The sequence below is a fragment of the Halichoeres trimaculatus genome, unplaced genomic scaffold, assembly GCF_033239565.1.
Source record: "Halichoeres trimaculatus isolate MK-OKI-2021-1 unplaced genomic scaffold, fHalTri1.1 fHalTri1_scaffold_6, whole genome shotgun sequence".
NCBI classification, from domain to species: domain Eukaryota; kingdom Metazoa; phylum Chordata; class Actinopteri; order Labriformes; family Labridae; genus Halichoeres; species Halichoeres trimaculatus.
Window position 1 is genome coordinate 10436745 of NW_027437184.1, and position 17651 is coordinate 10454395.

At 40.7% G+C, this 17651-nt stretch overlaps 1 protein-coding gene across 2 annotated transcripts in view; it reads right to left on the minus strand.

Moving 5' to 3' along the window:
- Positions 1 to 1669: 1669 nt before the first annotated feature.
- LOC141791385 (polypeptide N-acetylgalactosaminyltransferase 10-like) overlaps positions 1670 to 17651 on the minus strand; it is a 92181-nt gene continuing 76199 nt past the window's right edge. Inside the window, exons 8-14 of one of the 2 annotated variants that reach the window (XM_074671807.1) lie at positions 11475 to 11582; positions 8224 to 8445; positions 5681 to 5797; positions 5363 to 5512; positions 2462 to 2638; positions 2213 to 2370; positions 1670 to 2131 (exon numbers count right to left, since the gene is read on the minus strand). In XM_074671807.1, the coding sequence (XP_074527908.1) occupies positions 2474 to 2638; positions 5363 to 5512; positions 5681 to 5797; positions 8224 to 8445; positions 11475 to 11582 (762 nt within the window). In that variant the 3' untranslated portion in view covers positions 1670 to 2131; positions 2213 to 2370; positions 2462 to 2473. Of the gene's footprint in view, positions 2132 to 2212; positions 2375 to 2461; positions 2639 to 5362; positions 5513 to 5680; positions 5798 to 8223; positions 8446 to 11474; positions 11583 to 17651 lie in introns of both variants that reach the window. The other variant, XM_074671806.1, reaches the window with a different exon arrangement.

The window sequence follows — 17651 nt, forward strand, 5'->3', positions numbered from 1 at the left end:
GCAGTCCGACCATTTCACTGATATCAGGATGTGGAGTTTGGATGTTTTCCATCTGATGCTATATCTTGAATGACAGCCACAAACCTACTCTATATTTTTTAGGGTATGCTGTAAATGATTGGATTTTGGAAATTTAACAGTTGCAAGGCTTAAAGTGTGTGGTACTGTGCTTTATTTAGTGTTCATTCAGCTGTGCTTTTTTTCTTAAGTTCGTATTTTTATTTTGTTTTGCCTTTTCTTTCAATTTCAGTTTAGCTGTTATTTCCTGAAGGGATAGTTTTCAGGGGAGAAGGTGAACCACTTGAACCATTAAGCTTTATCCCTACACTATGGGTCTCATCTACTAAGATCCTAAATAAAAAGCCCTAAACTACAAAGTTGCATGTGCTATTAGTGGGTATGTTGCAGGTGATCTACAAAGATCGTGTGTACAATTGATGGCAGTTGCTAAACTGCCCTATTTAAATGAGGACTTTGCATGTGTGACTCATGTTCACAGGTTTTTTAAAGATCACTGATGCTCTAATATGTTCATCAACAAGTGTCACACAGCTATCTGCTGTCTCTGTGTGTCTGTGCAACCTGCAGGCAGACGATCTCTTGCAGTGTTTTTGGATCAAACCAACTACAGAGAGAGGGGTGGATGTTTTCAAGGTCTCGATGTAAGGCACAGGTCCATAATTTGATTTCACTTAAAAATATCAGAGATCATAAGATCGTACCTAAAAGTAGGTGGATAATGAAGAGAAATCACAAGTTGGGGGTGAGAAAAGGTTATAAAGTAGGAGACGCCTTCCCAAGTGTGCTGGCAGATCTGTTTCAAACAGTGAGTTTATGTATGAGATGGATTGACAATATGGAAACTAATGACATTTTCTCTATACCTGGTGCTACACTGCAAAAAAAAACAAAACTGAACAAACTGAAATCTTATCATGTGTTTTTGTCTCATTTTCAGTTGGAAAAGTATTTTTAAACCTAAGTTGAGCTCACCGGACCAGTCCAGAAAAAGTGTCTTGTTTCTAGTGATTTAAAGACCAAATGAGATCTTAATTGCTTGTGGCAAGTAAAAATATCTGACGAAAGAGTAAGAGAAAAGTTTCTTTGAGACATTATTTGACTTTCAAGAAACTTGGCGGCCCGATTTTTCTTACCTCATTGGCAGTTTTAATTTACGTGTTTTAATCAATTCAGCCATCAGTTTTGTCTTTTAATATCTTGAAATAAGACATGTTTCCGGACTTGTCAGTGAAATGTTGTACATGTCAAGTATAACAAGTCAATTTTTACCCCCCCAAAAAAGACAAAAACACTCACTTAGATTTCAGTTTTGTTGCAGTGTGTTCTTAAAGCAGGGTGTTTTGATGGAGATTTCTACAACAGATAAATATGTAGAAGTTTGAAAATCTGCACGTTTAGTCTGAGCATCCATTATTTTTACATTATGTACATGCTTAAAACATGGAAAAGCAGAACACACACTCTCTAAAAGACACTCTAGTGTATAAAACAATCTCAGCCACCTGCTTGAAACTCCCTGTTTAAGACTTAGGAAATAAAACAGCTCCTGTCTTTATTTTCTGACCTTGAAGAAATCTGTTCTGAGAAGTGATGCAGCCAATGTTCTTGATATTCTTAGATAGACACAGACAAACCTTTGTGTTGTAGACTTTATTAGTCTGTAGAAAAATAAATATTTGTACTTTCAGTATGTACACAGTTTCATTCCATCAATAAAAGGCATCTTCTTGCAGTAATCCTGCAGACTGTGCAGGTACACACTTTTAAAGTTCTCAGGCATCCTCTTTAAGTTTGCACAGAGTAGAGTTATAACTTGAGAAAGTTCCACATATGCTATCTGATGCTGTTTGGCTCCTCTTTGCACAAAAGGTTTTTTTTTTCTCTCAGTGGAAATGTTAAGGTAACTATTCATGAAGAAAAAGAAATAAATGAGCAAAATAATTCACATTCCATTGGGTCCAGGAGAGTCTGTGTTTGACAGAAACTTCCAGAGAATGATGAACATCTTCAAAGTTTCCTCTGTGACACGTTCATGTCCAAAATTCAGTCTTTTAGAGCTTTTTTGGGGGGGTTGTTGTAGGATGATCAGGTTTCACCGTGACTCTCCACCCTGTGGAAGGACAGATGACACACGGTCGTTATTTTCCTTTATGGTTTATCAGAATAAGCTTCAGCTGAGCGGCTCCTTTACCTCCTTCCTCATCACAAGCTCCTGCTGTATGACTGTAATCTGGATATTGTTGCGTGTGGTTCGACCATCTCCTCAGCTCTTAGTCAGTGCACCAGATCTTTGCCTTTTCACCAGGAGTGATGCTGAAGCAGCACATTATTCACATGTAGTTTCTATTCCTATCTGCACAAAACACAAGCAAATGTATCAGACACCAAACAGCTGATAGAGTGCTGTTAGAAAATGACTGACTGTCAAAGTCTTGTTCACCTCTCAGTAGCCTCAGTTGGTGACTCGGTTGAAGTGCTCGAGCACGGTGGCATTGGTTTTCTCAAAGAGCCACTGCTGGGTGAGAGAGGACGGGTCGCAGGTGCTCATGAAGACTCGCCGCTCACTTGGGCTGCAGTCAATACAGCTGTTACTGACTGGGTGGTACAGAGTCTTATCCTGGAGACAGACAGAAGGATAAACAGAACGCTTTTTAAAAGATAAAAAATAAAAGAGCCAGTTGTTCTGAGGGAACAGGGTTGATGAGGTCAAGGTTGCCTCTTTCAGACTTAATAATAATAATAATAATAATAATAATAATAATACATTTTATTTATTAAAGCGCTTTTCACAATACTCAAAGACGCTTTACAGTGGATAAAACAGCATATAAAACAACACACAATATTAAAACATGAATGCAAAGAAACCAAGTGGATTTAAAAGACAATCAGACATTTAAAGCTATTTTAAAAAGGTGGGTTTTTGTTAGTGTTTTGAAGGTGGGAAGGTCGGGACAGATGTGGATATGAAGTGGTAGGGCATTCCAGAGAGTGGGGGCGGCGACAGAAAAGGCTCGGTCACCCCAGGTTCGGTGCTTGGTGGCAGGTGGTAATGTGACTTAATCTAAGTCACATTCACCTTACAAGTCTAGGAAATGTCTTCTTTAAAATAGTGCAATACAAAAACAAGGCCTGGAAGAAAATGTACTCGCTAAGTTTCTTGTGGACTGTCAAACTTGACAAGTGGAAAAATGAGAACCCACCCCTAAACATTTGCTTACACTGTAAAGCTTTGATGAAAAGTCCCCCAAATTCCCCAAAAATGGGAACCCCAAAAGTCGTGTACTGTATCTTGGTATTACAGAATAGTACTGTTAGACATAATGCATTCTGGGAATATGAACAGTTGTCTGTTGTCCTAACGGTCAAATACTCACAATTACACTGATTTACAGTTTACAGATGAGGATCACTGTCACAGACAGGGCTTGACATTGACTATTTTGTTCACCAGCCAGTGTGGCTGGTGGTTTCCCAGAGTTACTAGCCACTCAGCATTTTCACTAACCACAATTTTGTTGTTGGATAATTATATCTAATATGGCTAAAGCCGACAATGGCATGCTAAAGTTTACTTGAACAGGATTTAAAACCTTTTTTAAATGTAAATGACCTCTGTTCAGACTCAAATCAAGACCACAATAATGTTTAATGCCACAGGTCATTATCAGGATTTAGCTTTGAAATGGTTATGTGTCAGATTTTGCTCCTTTAATATGAAAATATGCAGTGTATTTAGACAAAGTCATAAAAGGAGGACTTTATTATGCCATTTAATGAAAGTTGTTATGCTTGAAGGTTAGCTGAAAAGATAAAAACTAAACTGAAAAAAATCTATCTAGAAACACTGTCTGCTTAAATATTAATTTACAACAATAATTTTTTAGTAATAAACCAAGTACCATACCCTCTGGACTATAAGTCACTTCATAGTATAATTACACATTTTTTTTTAAGTTGTATCAGTCTAAAAAATGCGTCATGAAGAGGAAAACAACATATATAAGTCACACTGGACCATAAGTCTTATTTATTTACATATAAGGATTTGGTTTGTTTACAGTCTCCTACAGCTCCTCATATCTGTGGCCAGTTTCTCTTCTCTATGTGCACTTCTCGATGCCTCTCCTCCTCCCCCCTCCCTTCCTCTGCTCAAGGTGAGTGTTGCTGGTGAGAACGGTGCAGTGTGAGCTTAAATGAGCTCTATCCAATGAACGTCATCACTTCTGAAAGGTTACAGGAGTCGTGGCGCTAGTTTGTGACTGAAATCCTGGAATCTGTTTACAATGGAGAGCCAAAAAGACGCAAGTGAACTTTTAAATCACGTCATCAGGCACTTAACACTAGGAGCTGTCACGGTGTCGTAGTCTCATACTGTAACAGGTTTAGTATCGCAGATGTCGTTTCAAAAAACTACAATTAAATAATTCAACCCGCTAAAGTGGTTAGATGAGTGGCAGTGTTACCCGGTACAGCCAAAATCCACCCGCGTTTGGTGGGTGTTAATGACAAGCCCTGGTCAGTGGTCTGCTGCTTTACCAAATTACTGTAAATGTAGCAACCCTGCTGCTACTATTTTACTGTTAATTTACAGTGAAGTAACTTTTGTTGTGATGGCGTTTGTGAGGGTGGAACACAGTGGATATGAGACCCTGCTGAACATTGGATGGCAAATTTACAATAAATTAGTTGCTGAATTTTTTTTACAGTAATTTACTGCATTTTTACACTAAATTGTTTTTACAGTGTAGATTTCATGTTTTTGCAGTGTAATCCAGTACAATGTCAGTACAGTCTCTATATATGATATCCAGACATTATATTGGAGCAGGTTTTATGCAACACTTTCTACAAAAGGTCAGAACCATAACTATTTCTGCGTGGAGACGGAAGAAGAATAGATATATGTATGAACAAAGAAAGATCTGCATGAACTCCAGTTTCATCCTTGGCAGTGTATCCCAAGAGGTTTTGAATGCTTTACACTATTCGGTAGAAGTTCATTGAAGTTTTCTTGTTAGGTCTGTCATCATCTACAGGGCATGTTATAATTTAAAGACTCAGAGAACCTGGAGAAACTTGCACACTAAGTGAAAAGGCAAGAAACAGAGCTGGATGCTGGTAGTCCTTGTTCTTTCAGACAGCACTCCATTAAAAAACAGACATGGCTCTGTAGTGGAAGCCGTCACTCAGACAGACCATGCAAACTGCCGGAGGCTACCCATGCATTTTACTCTGAGGTCGTCAAAAAAAACCCTCACCAATTAAAGGAGGTTCAAAGACATAAAATTCGCCAGAACAAAGACAAACTATAGATATTCTTCACTGTCCTGTTTCGTACCTTTCTGTAGCGCCACAGCTGGTTCCCCTTCATGCCATGACAGTCGTACAGGGTGACCGGGCTGCTGTGGGAGACTGCATCAAAGCAGACCTTCCTTGTGTGCATGGGGTCACCCACCCGGATGTCCTCTCTCCATCCAAATGTTAGCACCTGCAGTGACAAACCAGAGGCAGCGATGCACCAGACTATTAGTCACACTCTTAAAAGTTTTGGTCGCACTCTGGAGCCCTGATCTAGATTCAGGTATCACGGTCTTTGAGATATACTGAGACTTCATGAGACATTTAACTAGAGGAAAGCGTCATGAAAGAGCCTCACCTGTCCATGACTCCAGCCCACCTCACCCCGTGATTTCACACAGCTCTCCAGGCGGATCGGACTCCCTGACACAAAGTGTTTGATCTCCATGCACATCCCGCTCCCCACGTTTTGTATCTACAAAACACAGACAGGCACAGGGAGTCACTCCCAAAGCTCTTTAGCTTTAACAAGCTTAAGTTTCAGCCTCTGCAGACTCGACTCTTTCCTTTAGTGTCATCAGGTTTTGTTTTATTCCAGGCTGAATGAGGCGTTCATGAACCCCAGTCCCAACCTGAAGCATCCTTTTCTGCAGCTCATGTGTGTCATGTCTCCACCTGATGAACATTTCCTGGTAAATTTCATCATATTCTGTTCTTTCAAGATTACAACCTTCTTGTTGGAGCACGAGTGATACTTCCTATGAAAGTTTGCATCATTTTTTATTATACGTGAACAGATATCTGTGATACAGAGGACTTTGTGCTGTTAGTTTGGATCATTTCGGTGTGAACCCAGGACAAACCAATGATAGCTGCAGCGTAGAGGAGAGGGCAGTGACCTGTGCTATTGCAAACCTGTTTCATCATTGTCTGTTGTTCTCAATCGGAAACTCTGCAATATGTTTCTCCAGACTGATGCCCATCCCCTTTCTCACACACCTCCACTGAATTAATCGTCACTGCGGTGGTCACCTTTATAAACAGAGCTAACAGATCCCTGCACAGCCCGCTGCTAATCTGCAGAATTACATGCAATCTGCTGCATTTGAGGCAAATAAAATCTGTTCGGACATGTTTTTTCCAGCTGTGAATGTAAAAAACAGGGTGATTCAACAACCTGTTTTCATAAAGAACTGTCACAAACGCTGATTTTACAGTGGTAAGCTAAAGAGTGTGAATTCTGCCTTCACATATTTTAAACATGGACATAAAGAAATAACGCTGGGTGCTCATTTCTACAACATATGTGTGCGTAGAGGTTTGAAATTCCTGAATCTGTCTGTAAAATAATCAAAATGTCCCGTTCAAAAAATACCTAGAGATCTTCACAAGTCTTGCTGAAACAATGAGGTCATCACAGAAAGATCTCCTGACTGGCCTCAAACACCAAGGTCTGCTCATAGCTTCACCCCTGACAGGCCTCCAGAAGACTAGCCATTCAGAGGGAATGGGGTTTTGTGGATTGAGGAGCCTTAAAGAGACAGTAGCAGAAGTTTTAGAGCTGTAAATCATGTTAAGATACTTTATGGGGCTCCAGTGGGTGAGATTAAAAACTTAGGAAAGCACGACACCTCTCTGTAATGATGAAATAAACATGATCATCATGCTTTTGGACATCCTTGTTTATCAGGAAGAGAGATGAAAAGATCATCATAACCTGCAAGGACATGGCCTGGTTCTGGACTCAATAATACGAGTTACTAACCTAGGTTTAGAACCGGTGTGTCCCCAATTTTCTCCTCTTTTAATAAACTGTAATGCAGAAGTGAAACTTGCTAAGATGCAGTTTCTGTCTTTAATTAATGGAACTGGTTCATAGATTTCTAAAATTATGTGACATGAATCTGAATACATTAATGATGAGCTCCTAATTTATTTTAATTAAGGATACACTCATTTGAACCGGTTTGGATGTTATCAGGATAAGAGTTGATGAAGGAGCCTCAGGGACATTTTAAAGTTTTTTTCTGATATTTTGGAGGAAAGAAGAAGAAGAAACAGCTGACAAGTCAAACAAAAGATGAAAACACTGTTTGCTTTGCTGAGAGGGAGACTTCCTCTTTCACTCTTTCCATTTTCCTTTGGTTCTGCAATTCCACTTAGCTCACTCTCTGCAGTTCTCCTCTCTGTGTCTCCAGTTTTAGGTCTTAATTCTGGGGTAATGATATTAGTTCTGGCGGGTTGGAGTTTATCACTACCATACCACTACTGGGGCTCAAGTTTCAATGGAGCACAGACAGCCTCTGCCCCCCCACAGTGTGAAATCTCATTGTACAACAGGGTCTCATATCAGCTGTGTTTTCTCCTTACTCACAGTTACAAAATGTCATCACAACAAAAATCACTTTGCTGTAGAATAACGGTAAAATACTGGAAGCAGTGTTGGCAGTATTTTACTATTATTTCATATACTGTAAACCAGTAAACTGGGTTACTGTAAAGATAGATTAGAGTACATGCGCTGTAAAATAACAGGAAATTACTGGCCATTTCTGCTGCCAGTATTATACTGTTATTTTACAGTACAGTTTTTTACAGTGCACATAAAGCACATGTGTGACGTTATGAAACATACTGTGCAAAAAAACTTTTATTTCTATCATGTTCCAGAAGAGTTCTGCAGCTTTTTAAGGTGTAATCCATCCCAGAACTCTGTGACTCTGTGCAAGAAGATTCTAATTTTAGATAAGAGATAATATCGCTGAAAGTATTTCCTTTTTTTCTGTTCTTGTTGTGCATGGAAGCACAGAAACATCCCAGCTCTGGTTTAAGGTGCATGTTTTTGATTCCTTGTCCATCTATCTTTGAGATAATGTCACCCTGGTCAGAGCAGAACCGTACCTCTCCCCAGGCTGCAGCAGGAGGCTCTACAGGTGGGTAGTGTTTGGGCAGATCCCAGGCCACCTCACTCATGAACCACTTAAAGTTCTTGCAGTTCAGGCGGCTCCTCAGCTCTTTCTGGGATGTCATGTCTCCAGCAGACAGGTGGCGGTACTCAGGGCGACGCTGGTAGACGTATTCGGCGTACTCATCCATCCACACCTCTGCTACTCGCTTCAGGTTCTGAAATTAAACAGAAAGCCAAGTGACTCAAATGACAAACTTAAGTTTCCATTCGCCTCAAGATGACTGTGAAGATGACGCCTCAGGAACATTGCTTTGATAGCGGCATCTTTCTTTTAGCATAAATAATCAGACATAGGAAAAAAATCCAGCATCTTCACTTGCAGTTCTTAAAGAAAAACTTCTCTGTGGACAGAAAGCCAAGTTCAAGCTTAGCTAATCTTTAATTCTCCATGAATACAGAGTAGAGAAACATCTCTTAAAGAAAGCAAAACTTTGATGATAAAACAGCAAAGTCACATTCGCTTAAGGAACACGTATCTTTTGTAAAAGCTTTGTGTTATCGGAGCAGAGAAAGGTTAAGTCGCGACTGTCTATATTCCACTCGTGTCCCGTTTAAAGACTGGTGGGTCTGAATAAAAAAAGTCAAAACAAAGGCCAGCACCCTCGAGTTGCATACTGAGCCAAACAGAGCCGAGGCCTGGGCCCCGGCAGAGGCATACATAATGTATGGTGCTCAGCTACAAGCCGGATGATGTAGCCCTTTTAAAAGATTTCTCATTCTATGAGGGTACTTTGAGGAGAACAAGGAACAGAGAAAGTTAAGCTCGTTCTTCATGGTAACTCCTGCAAAGGCTATGAAACATAGATAGGGGAAAGACCGGATGCTGCTGCCTCTCATCAGGTGGTCTTTTGTCAGTGGAGGCAGAGCAGACTGTAAAGTGCTCTCATGGACTCAAAAGAGGAAGAAGAGGTGCTTAGTGGAGGATGTAGGGAACAAAATGCTGCCATCTGTTATTCTGCATGGCTTAAAGCGTGGCTCTTTCATGGATGATGTTTGTATGAGCAGGGGACAGGGCAGCTTTGCATATGTGCAGGGTTTGCTAATTCTTCATCCTTGCTCTTCATCATTCAGTCAAACACAGATCTAAGATGATAAGTGGTCAGTTTTCTGCAGTTTTATGTGCTGCATAAAGATTAACAAAATCTGCTTCTGACCAAGGAAAATGTTCTCCAATAAGGATGTGTTTTTTGAACTCTCTCATGATAAATCCATTCATTTGAAGACATTAGCTGTAAGAGTTGTTGAGTTTCTGAAGAATATTCAGCGCTTTTGTTTTATACAAGTGGCCCATGCACAATCCAGATGGAGTTTGGTGAGATCTTATAAGATAAACTTTGGTTTGTTTTGTGACCCTGACAGAAACATGTAAATAGAGGCCACATGAAAATAGACCTCAGGCCATGGCTTAGGACGTGCCTGACTTTCAAACCCTCACATGGCATTTTGCTGTTTTTCAGTATCAGTAAAGTTGGTTGAGATGGTATGTGGAAACAAAAAAATTGAACTACGGCCAAGTCTTTCCCTTGAACGTGATTGGCTAATCACAGTGGGTATAGCCATTCCCATACAGTCAAGTCCCTGCCCATTGAAATGCATTGTGTATTTTCAACCCTTTCATGATGGTTCTCAACAGAGAAAAGTGTCTGCTTTGGATGAAGTTGTGTGCAGTAGAACACAAACTCAACTCAATGTGAACGGAACAAACAAAGATGTCTCCATCTGTTCTAAGGACATCATATTCGAGGCAGTGTATTGTCACTTTCCTGCAAAGAAATATAAAGTTACCTTTACCACTAGAACTACCACTGCAGTCTGACAGACTGTTTGGATTTTCACTAGGCTTAGCTAAAGTTAGCCTAACATTATCCTAACATTAGCTCCTAGCTGTGTTGTTCATTATGTCACTTTGTTTGCTTGGAGTTCATTTGCCTCTTTTGTTCCAGTTTTTGTTCTTTGGTGATCCAATATTGTTGATAGTTGTCGTTAAAAGGGCAAAGCTAACATTAGCTTCTGGAGCTTAGCTTCATGAGCTTATCTGTAATAGCTGTGATAAAAAGATTGGCAAACATTAAGCTGAATGATTCCATGTAAATACTGCAGCATCCAAACTAACAATGGCTCTCTTTTGGTAAAGATGGTAAACAAGATGTTATATTTCTGTCATGACCAATGCTGAGCCCCTGTCTTATTGTCCGAGATGGTGAAGGTAGCCAGATGCTGCTTAACACATTTGCACTAAGTACTGTAAATTTTGTCTTGTAAATTAAGCTTTTCATCGACCTTCTCAACAATAAATTGATTTATATAGCTCTCTAATGTGGAGTTTAGACACTTTTGGTGACTTCTAGATGGTATGTGATTTTTCTGTCTCCAAATATCAATAGCATCCCGTTCAATGTCTCCTACTGTGACACCTGCCTAGCACCTGTCACTGAATGTTGATTGTTCTTCTGGGTGAGTGAAAGAGGCTTTGTCTCAGCCATAGGTCAATGCAGCTTCAGTTATCAGTCATTTGTTGAAAAGCTTTGTTCTTACTTTTGTTTAGGCTAAGAAAATGCGTTTTGGTTTTTGCTTTCTAGTAATTTAATTTGTTTTGGATAGGTTGTAATAACATTAGTCAAACTTGTGTGTCTGGCACTCTGTGCATCTCCAAGCCATATAATGCAGTGCTGGAGTCTAAAGGCGAAGTAATGGATGAACTTTCTTGTAGCTCTGCTGCAGAGTTGCACTAAGGGAGAGGTCACTGATTTATTTTAAATGTTAGGAGAGAGGTCTGACCTGCATCTCTGGAAATAAATCCAACATCAAAGAAGTGAAACAGCTCAGAGTCAAAAAGTTACAGCTGGGTATGATGTGTTTTTATCAGTCGGCTCTCCACTTTTATAACTTCCCTTTCTTTGGATGACGTGCTATTGGTTCCACCCCTTGTGAAATTATCTGAGATCACGAAACAGATAAACAAAAGAATGCGCAGACTTTTTTGGTCACTGGAGATCCAGTTTGTTTAGACTCTTCCTGTTTTGTGCTTGATGGAGTCATCCATTGCTGTGTTAAGACCAAGATGTCAGGGAAGAGCTGTAACAGCATCATATTGACTCTGCTGTAGTGCACAGGAATGCATGACTAATCTTCTGCACCGTATGTTTTGTCATGAACCCTGCAGACTTCTGGTTTGAAGGATTACCTTTGCCAAGCTGATCCCACCGGGGACCTTATAGGGGACGTACTTCCTGTAGATGTGTCCTACCCTGGAGCAGGGGATGTCCTCCATCCTTCCTCCACACATCCACACCTGCAGGCACACAGACAGAGAGGAGAAATCTCTTTCATCACACAAGCCTTTGTCCAACTTTGCACTCAAAGAGAAAGTTGTGGGAAGGTAAAGAAAGGTGAGGGAAGAAGAAGACGAGCAAGCGAGCAAGCGAGTGAGCTGGAGGAGATGAGTCATAGACTGCTGCTGCAGAAGAAGAAAGTGGCGTGAAGTACAGTGGTTCTAACAGGCTTATAAATCCCCAGAGACAAGGAGCAGGAGTGAATTCACAGACAGAGGCTGTAAAGAAGAAATGTCAGGATAGAAAGGGAAGAACAGAGGTGAGCAGACTTCACCTGAGCTGTGAGGTGAGGTTCAAGAAGTACTGAGCCACTGGGCAAAGTCACAGCATCTCCAGATTCTGATTCTCACAGCAGAAAAAACATGGTAAAAGAAACCAAATCTGAAAATCCTTTAAAGAAAAATGAGCCATCCGGTCCCCCTGCAGCATTCCAACTAAACAATGTGACTTTAATTTCCTTTAAGCACCTTAATGAACCTGTATTTAGTCTAAAACCCCTCTTTTTAAAGCTTCTTCTCACTATTACCCCTTCTTTCTCTCGTCTATCTCACACAGCACAGACATCCAGCAGCAGCCCCTCATTTAAATACTCAAACTGTAATGAGGACAAAGCTATGATTCACATTCTTTGGCATTCAGGGTTGAAAATAAACCTTCAGAAAGGAAGGAAGGCCGTAAAGAGGATGAGGAAAAATGGGGGGCTTAGAGAGAGCGAGCGAGATGGAAAATGGGTTTTGTTTTGAAGACAAAGGCGGAATGAAAAAGGGAGAAAAAGAAAAGCTGGATTTAAACATAAAAACAAACAAGTAGGAGAAGAAAGAGGTTCAGGGTTTCCAAACTGCTCTCTTTATAATGGAAATCAGAGTTTTTAATCTGAAGGTTAGACCCAGGAGGAAGCTGCTCAGAGTTCAAGAGCATGGGATGAGAAATATACATCCAAGTATGATTTTATTACTCAAACAGAAAAGTTATCAGGGCTCGGAAGCAGTCCAGCTCCTGCCCAGCAGTCTTATCCTGACTTCAAGCCGACTTTAGACAGTTTACTTGTAAATCAAAGGTAGATCACATGCTGTGAATCTCCAGTATGTTCAGGGTAACAAAAACAGAAGCCTGAGTCATACTGCTGACATCAAAAGCCTTACAGCAGTTTGTAATAGCAGGTCCTGTTTCCTTTTCCCCAGCAGCTTCATCTGGTCTGCACATGACATTGCCCTCACTGCTGTTAGAAGTGAGTGCACTTACAGGTGGAAGGCTGACCAATTGGTAAACTGTTGCAGCCGTAACTACTTGAAATAAGCAACCTCCAAAGACAGTAGAAAGCTCACTTCCACTTTTTGAACACTGCTATGGGGTTCAGTTGTTTCTGTCACAAACAGCGATGATGCACTGCAATCATAGAAAACCTTTCTGCACTCTCTTCCAAGTACAAGTCTGCAGGAAATTATTTTTAAAAAATGATTTTTATTTATTTATTTTCACTGTAGGACCTCTTTGATTGTGGGCTAGCTTTCCAAAATCCCCAGTTCTCGTATTGAAAACAGACAGCTTTGATCTTTACAGGAGAAGCAAAAATAATGAAATGAAAACATGGGCTAGGGCAGAAATGGCTGGGCCAGTGTTTTTTTTTTTTTTTCAATGAGACACAATACATTTCAATGTTTTTTTTTTTCTTCCCAAACAGGAGCCTCCAGCTGTGAGAAATGAAGCCCATGCAGAAGTTCTAAAAGTCTCGTCCAACTGAGGTTCTCCACTTGAGGCTGTCTGCAGAAACACCAGAAACCACATACACACCCATTCAAAACATGATTAAAGCCTGACAGAAAAAATGGTTTCAGTCCATCTACATCTACATATATTTTCTTATGACTCATGGTTTATTAAGTTATTAAACTTACAGGTTTTGTTCTCATGTGGGTGAACAGCTTGACTGACACGTGAGCAGTGTGTATTCTTTTTTTTCTCAAAATCAAATTGATATTTCTGAAATTTGGATAAAGTCCAATTGCCGCTTGGTGGTGTTTCTATTATGCACAACTTGAGTAAAATGAAGGAAGGACTTCACTAGTCACTGTCGGCCGTGACCACGCCAACTCAAGAGGCAAACAAAACTTTGAATAATCACGATCTCTAGGTCGCCTTCTCTCTCACAAGACAGGATTTGAGATTCTTGGAGAGGATCGTGGCCGAAGAGGTGGGCCCGTAAATTGATGTCTGGTGTTTTCGTTACAATATTGTGATAAAATTCAATATGGAAGCTCCTGAAAAACTACCTCATGAAAGGGTACAAACTTTTATCCAAATTTTGAGACGTTTTTCCAAAGTTTGGCGTTTCCATTACCAATTTTATTTTATCTATTTTTTTCAGTATTTAGGTTTCGCGCAATTCTAGGTGTAATGCGACTATTAAGGAGGCTAAAGGCTAGCCTCTTTACCTTTTCCGAACTCAAACAGAGCTTGGTTGAGTTCAGTATTTCCATTGTGGCTCCCTGATGGCTTCAAACTCTGTATCAAACAAATGGAATATGTTTACATGCAGCAATTGACCCTTTCATATTTGGAATATTAGCGATAACTTGGTTGTACACAGCCAAGAAAACACCAATAATTCATTTTAAAAACAAAATGTTCTCAATTTCCAGTTTTTAAAAACCTGAAAGTCACCCCTGGGTAACTCCTTTCTGTAACCCGAACATTTGGTCATGTATGCTCCTATCAGGATATCCCCATCAATTTGTGTTCTGCGTGTCTTCTGTTTGCAAGGAATCTTGATCTTTTGAGTTGCTGCTGCTGTTGTTGCTGCTTTTGCTATGGATACAGTAATAAGAAAAAGCAGAAATGACGCGCATCGAATTTGATATTCTCTGTGCGTCATTGGGTCACTGTTTAGAAAAGGATGTTATTGCTCACGATTGCAAACAGCTTATTCTGAATGGTCCGGAAACCTGAATATTGACCTTAACCCAAATATTAGCTTCATGTAAACGTAGCCATTGAGTCAAATAAAGCAGAAAAGGCCGACCGTGTTTCTTAAAAGAAGGTATCACATATGTCAGTGGTGTCTCTGCGGTGGACACACGCAGGGACACCACAGGCAACCTGGAGGACCAAAAGTGGCCAATCAAGGAATTTGATGGACAGAAATAAGGAAAATAAATTGACTTCATCAAAGCTTTCTGTCTTGGATTCTTAGAGTCTCATCTAGTGAATAAACTTATGGTGCCTGGCAGATTAAAGTATTTAAGATCAAAAAAGCTCACTGATGATATGATGATATGATGCGTACACTTTTGACTCTCGTCATCAGATGGACCTTAAAGTTTGGGTGTAACACTTTGGTCAGAGTTTGACACAGAATATCAAACCACTTTCCTGCAGACATAACTTTTACTGCAGTCTCTCTGGACAATTGCGGATGATCTTCCACCACCAACCAACTTAGCTCTCACCAGTAAAGAAAACTACCCAACACCAGAATTCACTCGAGCTGCATGAATAAAACATTCTGCAGGGAGACAAAATTCTGCATCGACTCAAAGTGCAACCTGCGTGAACTCTATTGATGCCATTGAGTTAATAAACAATGTTCAATTCATGTCAAGTGGCTCCTGAGTTTGGTTCCACCACATGAATAATAACCCAACGACTGCCTGCAGCAGTAGATGTAGGAACAGTTGTGCTGGTTCAGGGTCAGCACTGGTACTGATCATTTATGTATTGATTTCAAGATTCAGCCTGGTGAAAAAGTTGAACTCAGTGCTCAGAGGTCGTTTCCCTTTGGTTAGAAATAATCGTTTGATGGTGGAAACATGAACAAGATAAATTCTAAAGCAGTAAATAAAAATCCACAAGGTTAAAATGAAGTTTCTCCTTTAAGAGAAGTTTAAGGTAGGCAAGAAGTTTTCTGCCAGTCAACTTTTACCTTAAATCACTTCCTTTCTACAGAGGTTGGATTATTTGAGCCTTCAGAGCAGCTCTGTGTCTGAGAAATGTTTGCATAACAGAAAGTCCAATCGGCTGGACTGATAGGAGAAGATCCACCGTCAGTTTTATGGTTTCACTATCCTCCCTACCGGGCGTGTGAGCTCAGATTGCTTCTGTGCTCTGTTTGCACACGCTGAGATTATTTCACTATATGAGCGAGAATTCATCAAATATGCCGCTCTACTGTGACCAGGATGGAGCTCTTGATTAAGTGCACCGATGAGAGGAACACGAGCAGCGCCTGGCTGTCTGTGGGAGCAGCGGTTTGGTAGTAAGGATTAGTACGAGAGCCTGTTAATCTTCTCACCTCAGGAGATTGGCTGTCTCTGCTGTATCAGCTAATGGGGATCTTAATAAAAAGAAACCCAAATTGAATATCTGAGGGCAGTAAGTAGACCTAGGAGGCATGGCTAGGCATGTGCTGATAGCAGAATTTAACAGCCTGATAATCTCAGCCCAAATAACCTTGGAGTGGGATATTATCTTTGTAATTGCAGGATTAAAACAAAAGAGGGGTTATGTCTTTCACCAGACTCTTAGGGTCATGAGTCAGCGTCAGACAGATGCCTTAACTGTCCTGAAGTGCAGGACTTATATAATAATATTAGAATATTTTATATACTTAGGGATTCTTCAGGTGTTGTGCTTGGTCCCAGGGGTGGGGGTCAAGACACTGGGGTCTGAAGAGATAGGCAGGTGAGGGAGAAGGTCTGTGTGGTATGGGGGAGCAAGGTTACTGTGAACTTTATTGGTGATGAGCAGGATGTTAAAATGATTTAGTGCCAAGCAGGGAAGAATGGGTGTGATAAGTTCATAGGAGCAGGAGAGGGTGAGCAATTTGGCAGCTGAGTTTTGGATATGCTAGGTGGAAGGATGTTTTGTTCATGTTCCTGACATGTAATTTGAAAGACAGGGAGGAAAAACAGGGTGATGCAAAGGTTTTGGGCAAAGGGATAGGGGGTGACTGTGGCCATCAATGATAAGAGAAAAGTCCTGGGAAAAGGGATTTTGGACTAATGATAAATTCATATTTGTTGCACTTGAGTGTAAGAAAGTTGCTGTTCATCAATGTCTTTTCATCAATGAGGCAGTTTGTGATGGTGAACAGGGTGGCAAGAGTGCTTGTTTTTGTAGAGATGTAGATTTGGGAATAGTCTGCGTAACAGTTGAATTGCATATGTGATCAAGTGGCAGCATGCACAGTGTCACATTTCAACAGGTCTCGTGGCGTGAATGACAGGGGCTACGGACAGGGAAACTAAGGCTGTATTCAGACCAGAAAAGTCCTTTGGTCCACGGACTTTATTTTTTTTTGTTTGGTGCGGTTCATATTCAGATTGTACTTTTTCACACATCCACGTGTGTAATGGTGCTCGTTTGACAGCACTGACAAAGGGCGGCACACAGGATATAGACCCGGAAATGGAGGTAAACGTGTGTTTGTGCTCTTATTAGAGCTGCAAAATCATTTTCAGTTTCAAGAGCAGCTCCTTCAAAGCAGGCTTAACATCACCGTTTCAAATTTTGGAACAGCAAAGACGAATGCGTGCAGCAAGGAGACGCTATGCTCTGCGTGTCCTGACCCACAACATGCTAGCAACAGCGTGGCTAAACAGAAGATGGAAGATCAGGTATGAACCAAAGACAGTTAGGTTACAGTGGCTTATAGGCCCAAAAGGCGCATGAAACCTGTAGTTAGTTCGGATGGACCTTGGTTTGTATTCAGACCTGCACCGGAGAACCGTGAACCGCACCAGAGTTCATTTGGAAGCAGACTGAGACCACCTCAAAAAGTGGGTCTTGGTCCGGTTGTTTGATCCGCACCAGGGTTCGTTTGTGTCTATTCACACCTGCATGAAAAGTCCACACGAAATGAACCCTGGTCTGTTTAAAGTGGACCAAACAGTCTAGGTCTGAATATGTCTTAGCAAAAGAAAAACTGCACATAAGTACAGAACAAAAACAAGGTCTTTGGGGTCTATACAGTGGAGTGGAGGTTTCACACCCCACAGCCACCTGCTAAATCTACTAAAAGAGCCAACAAACAA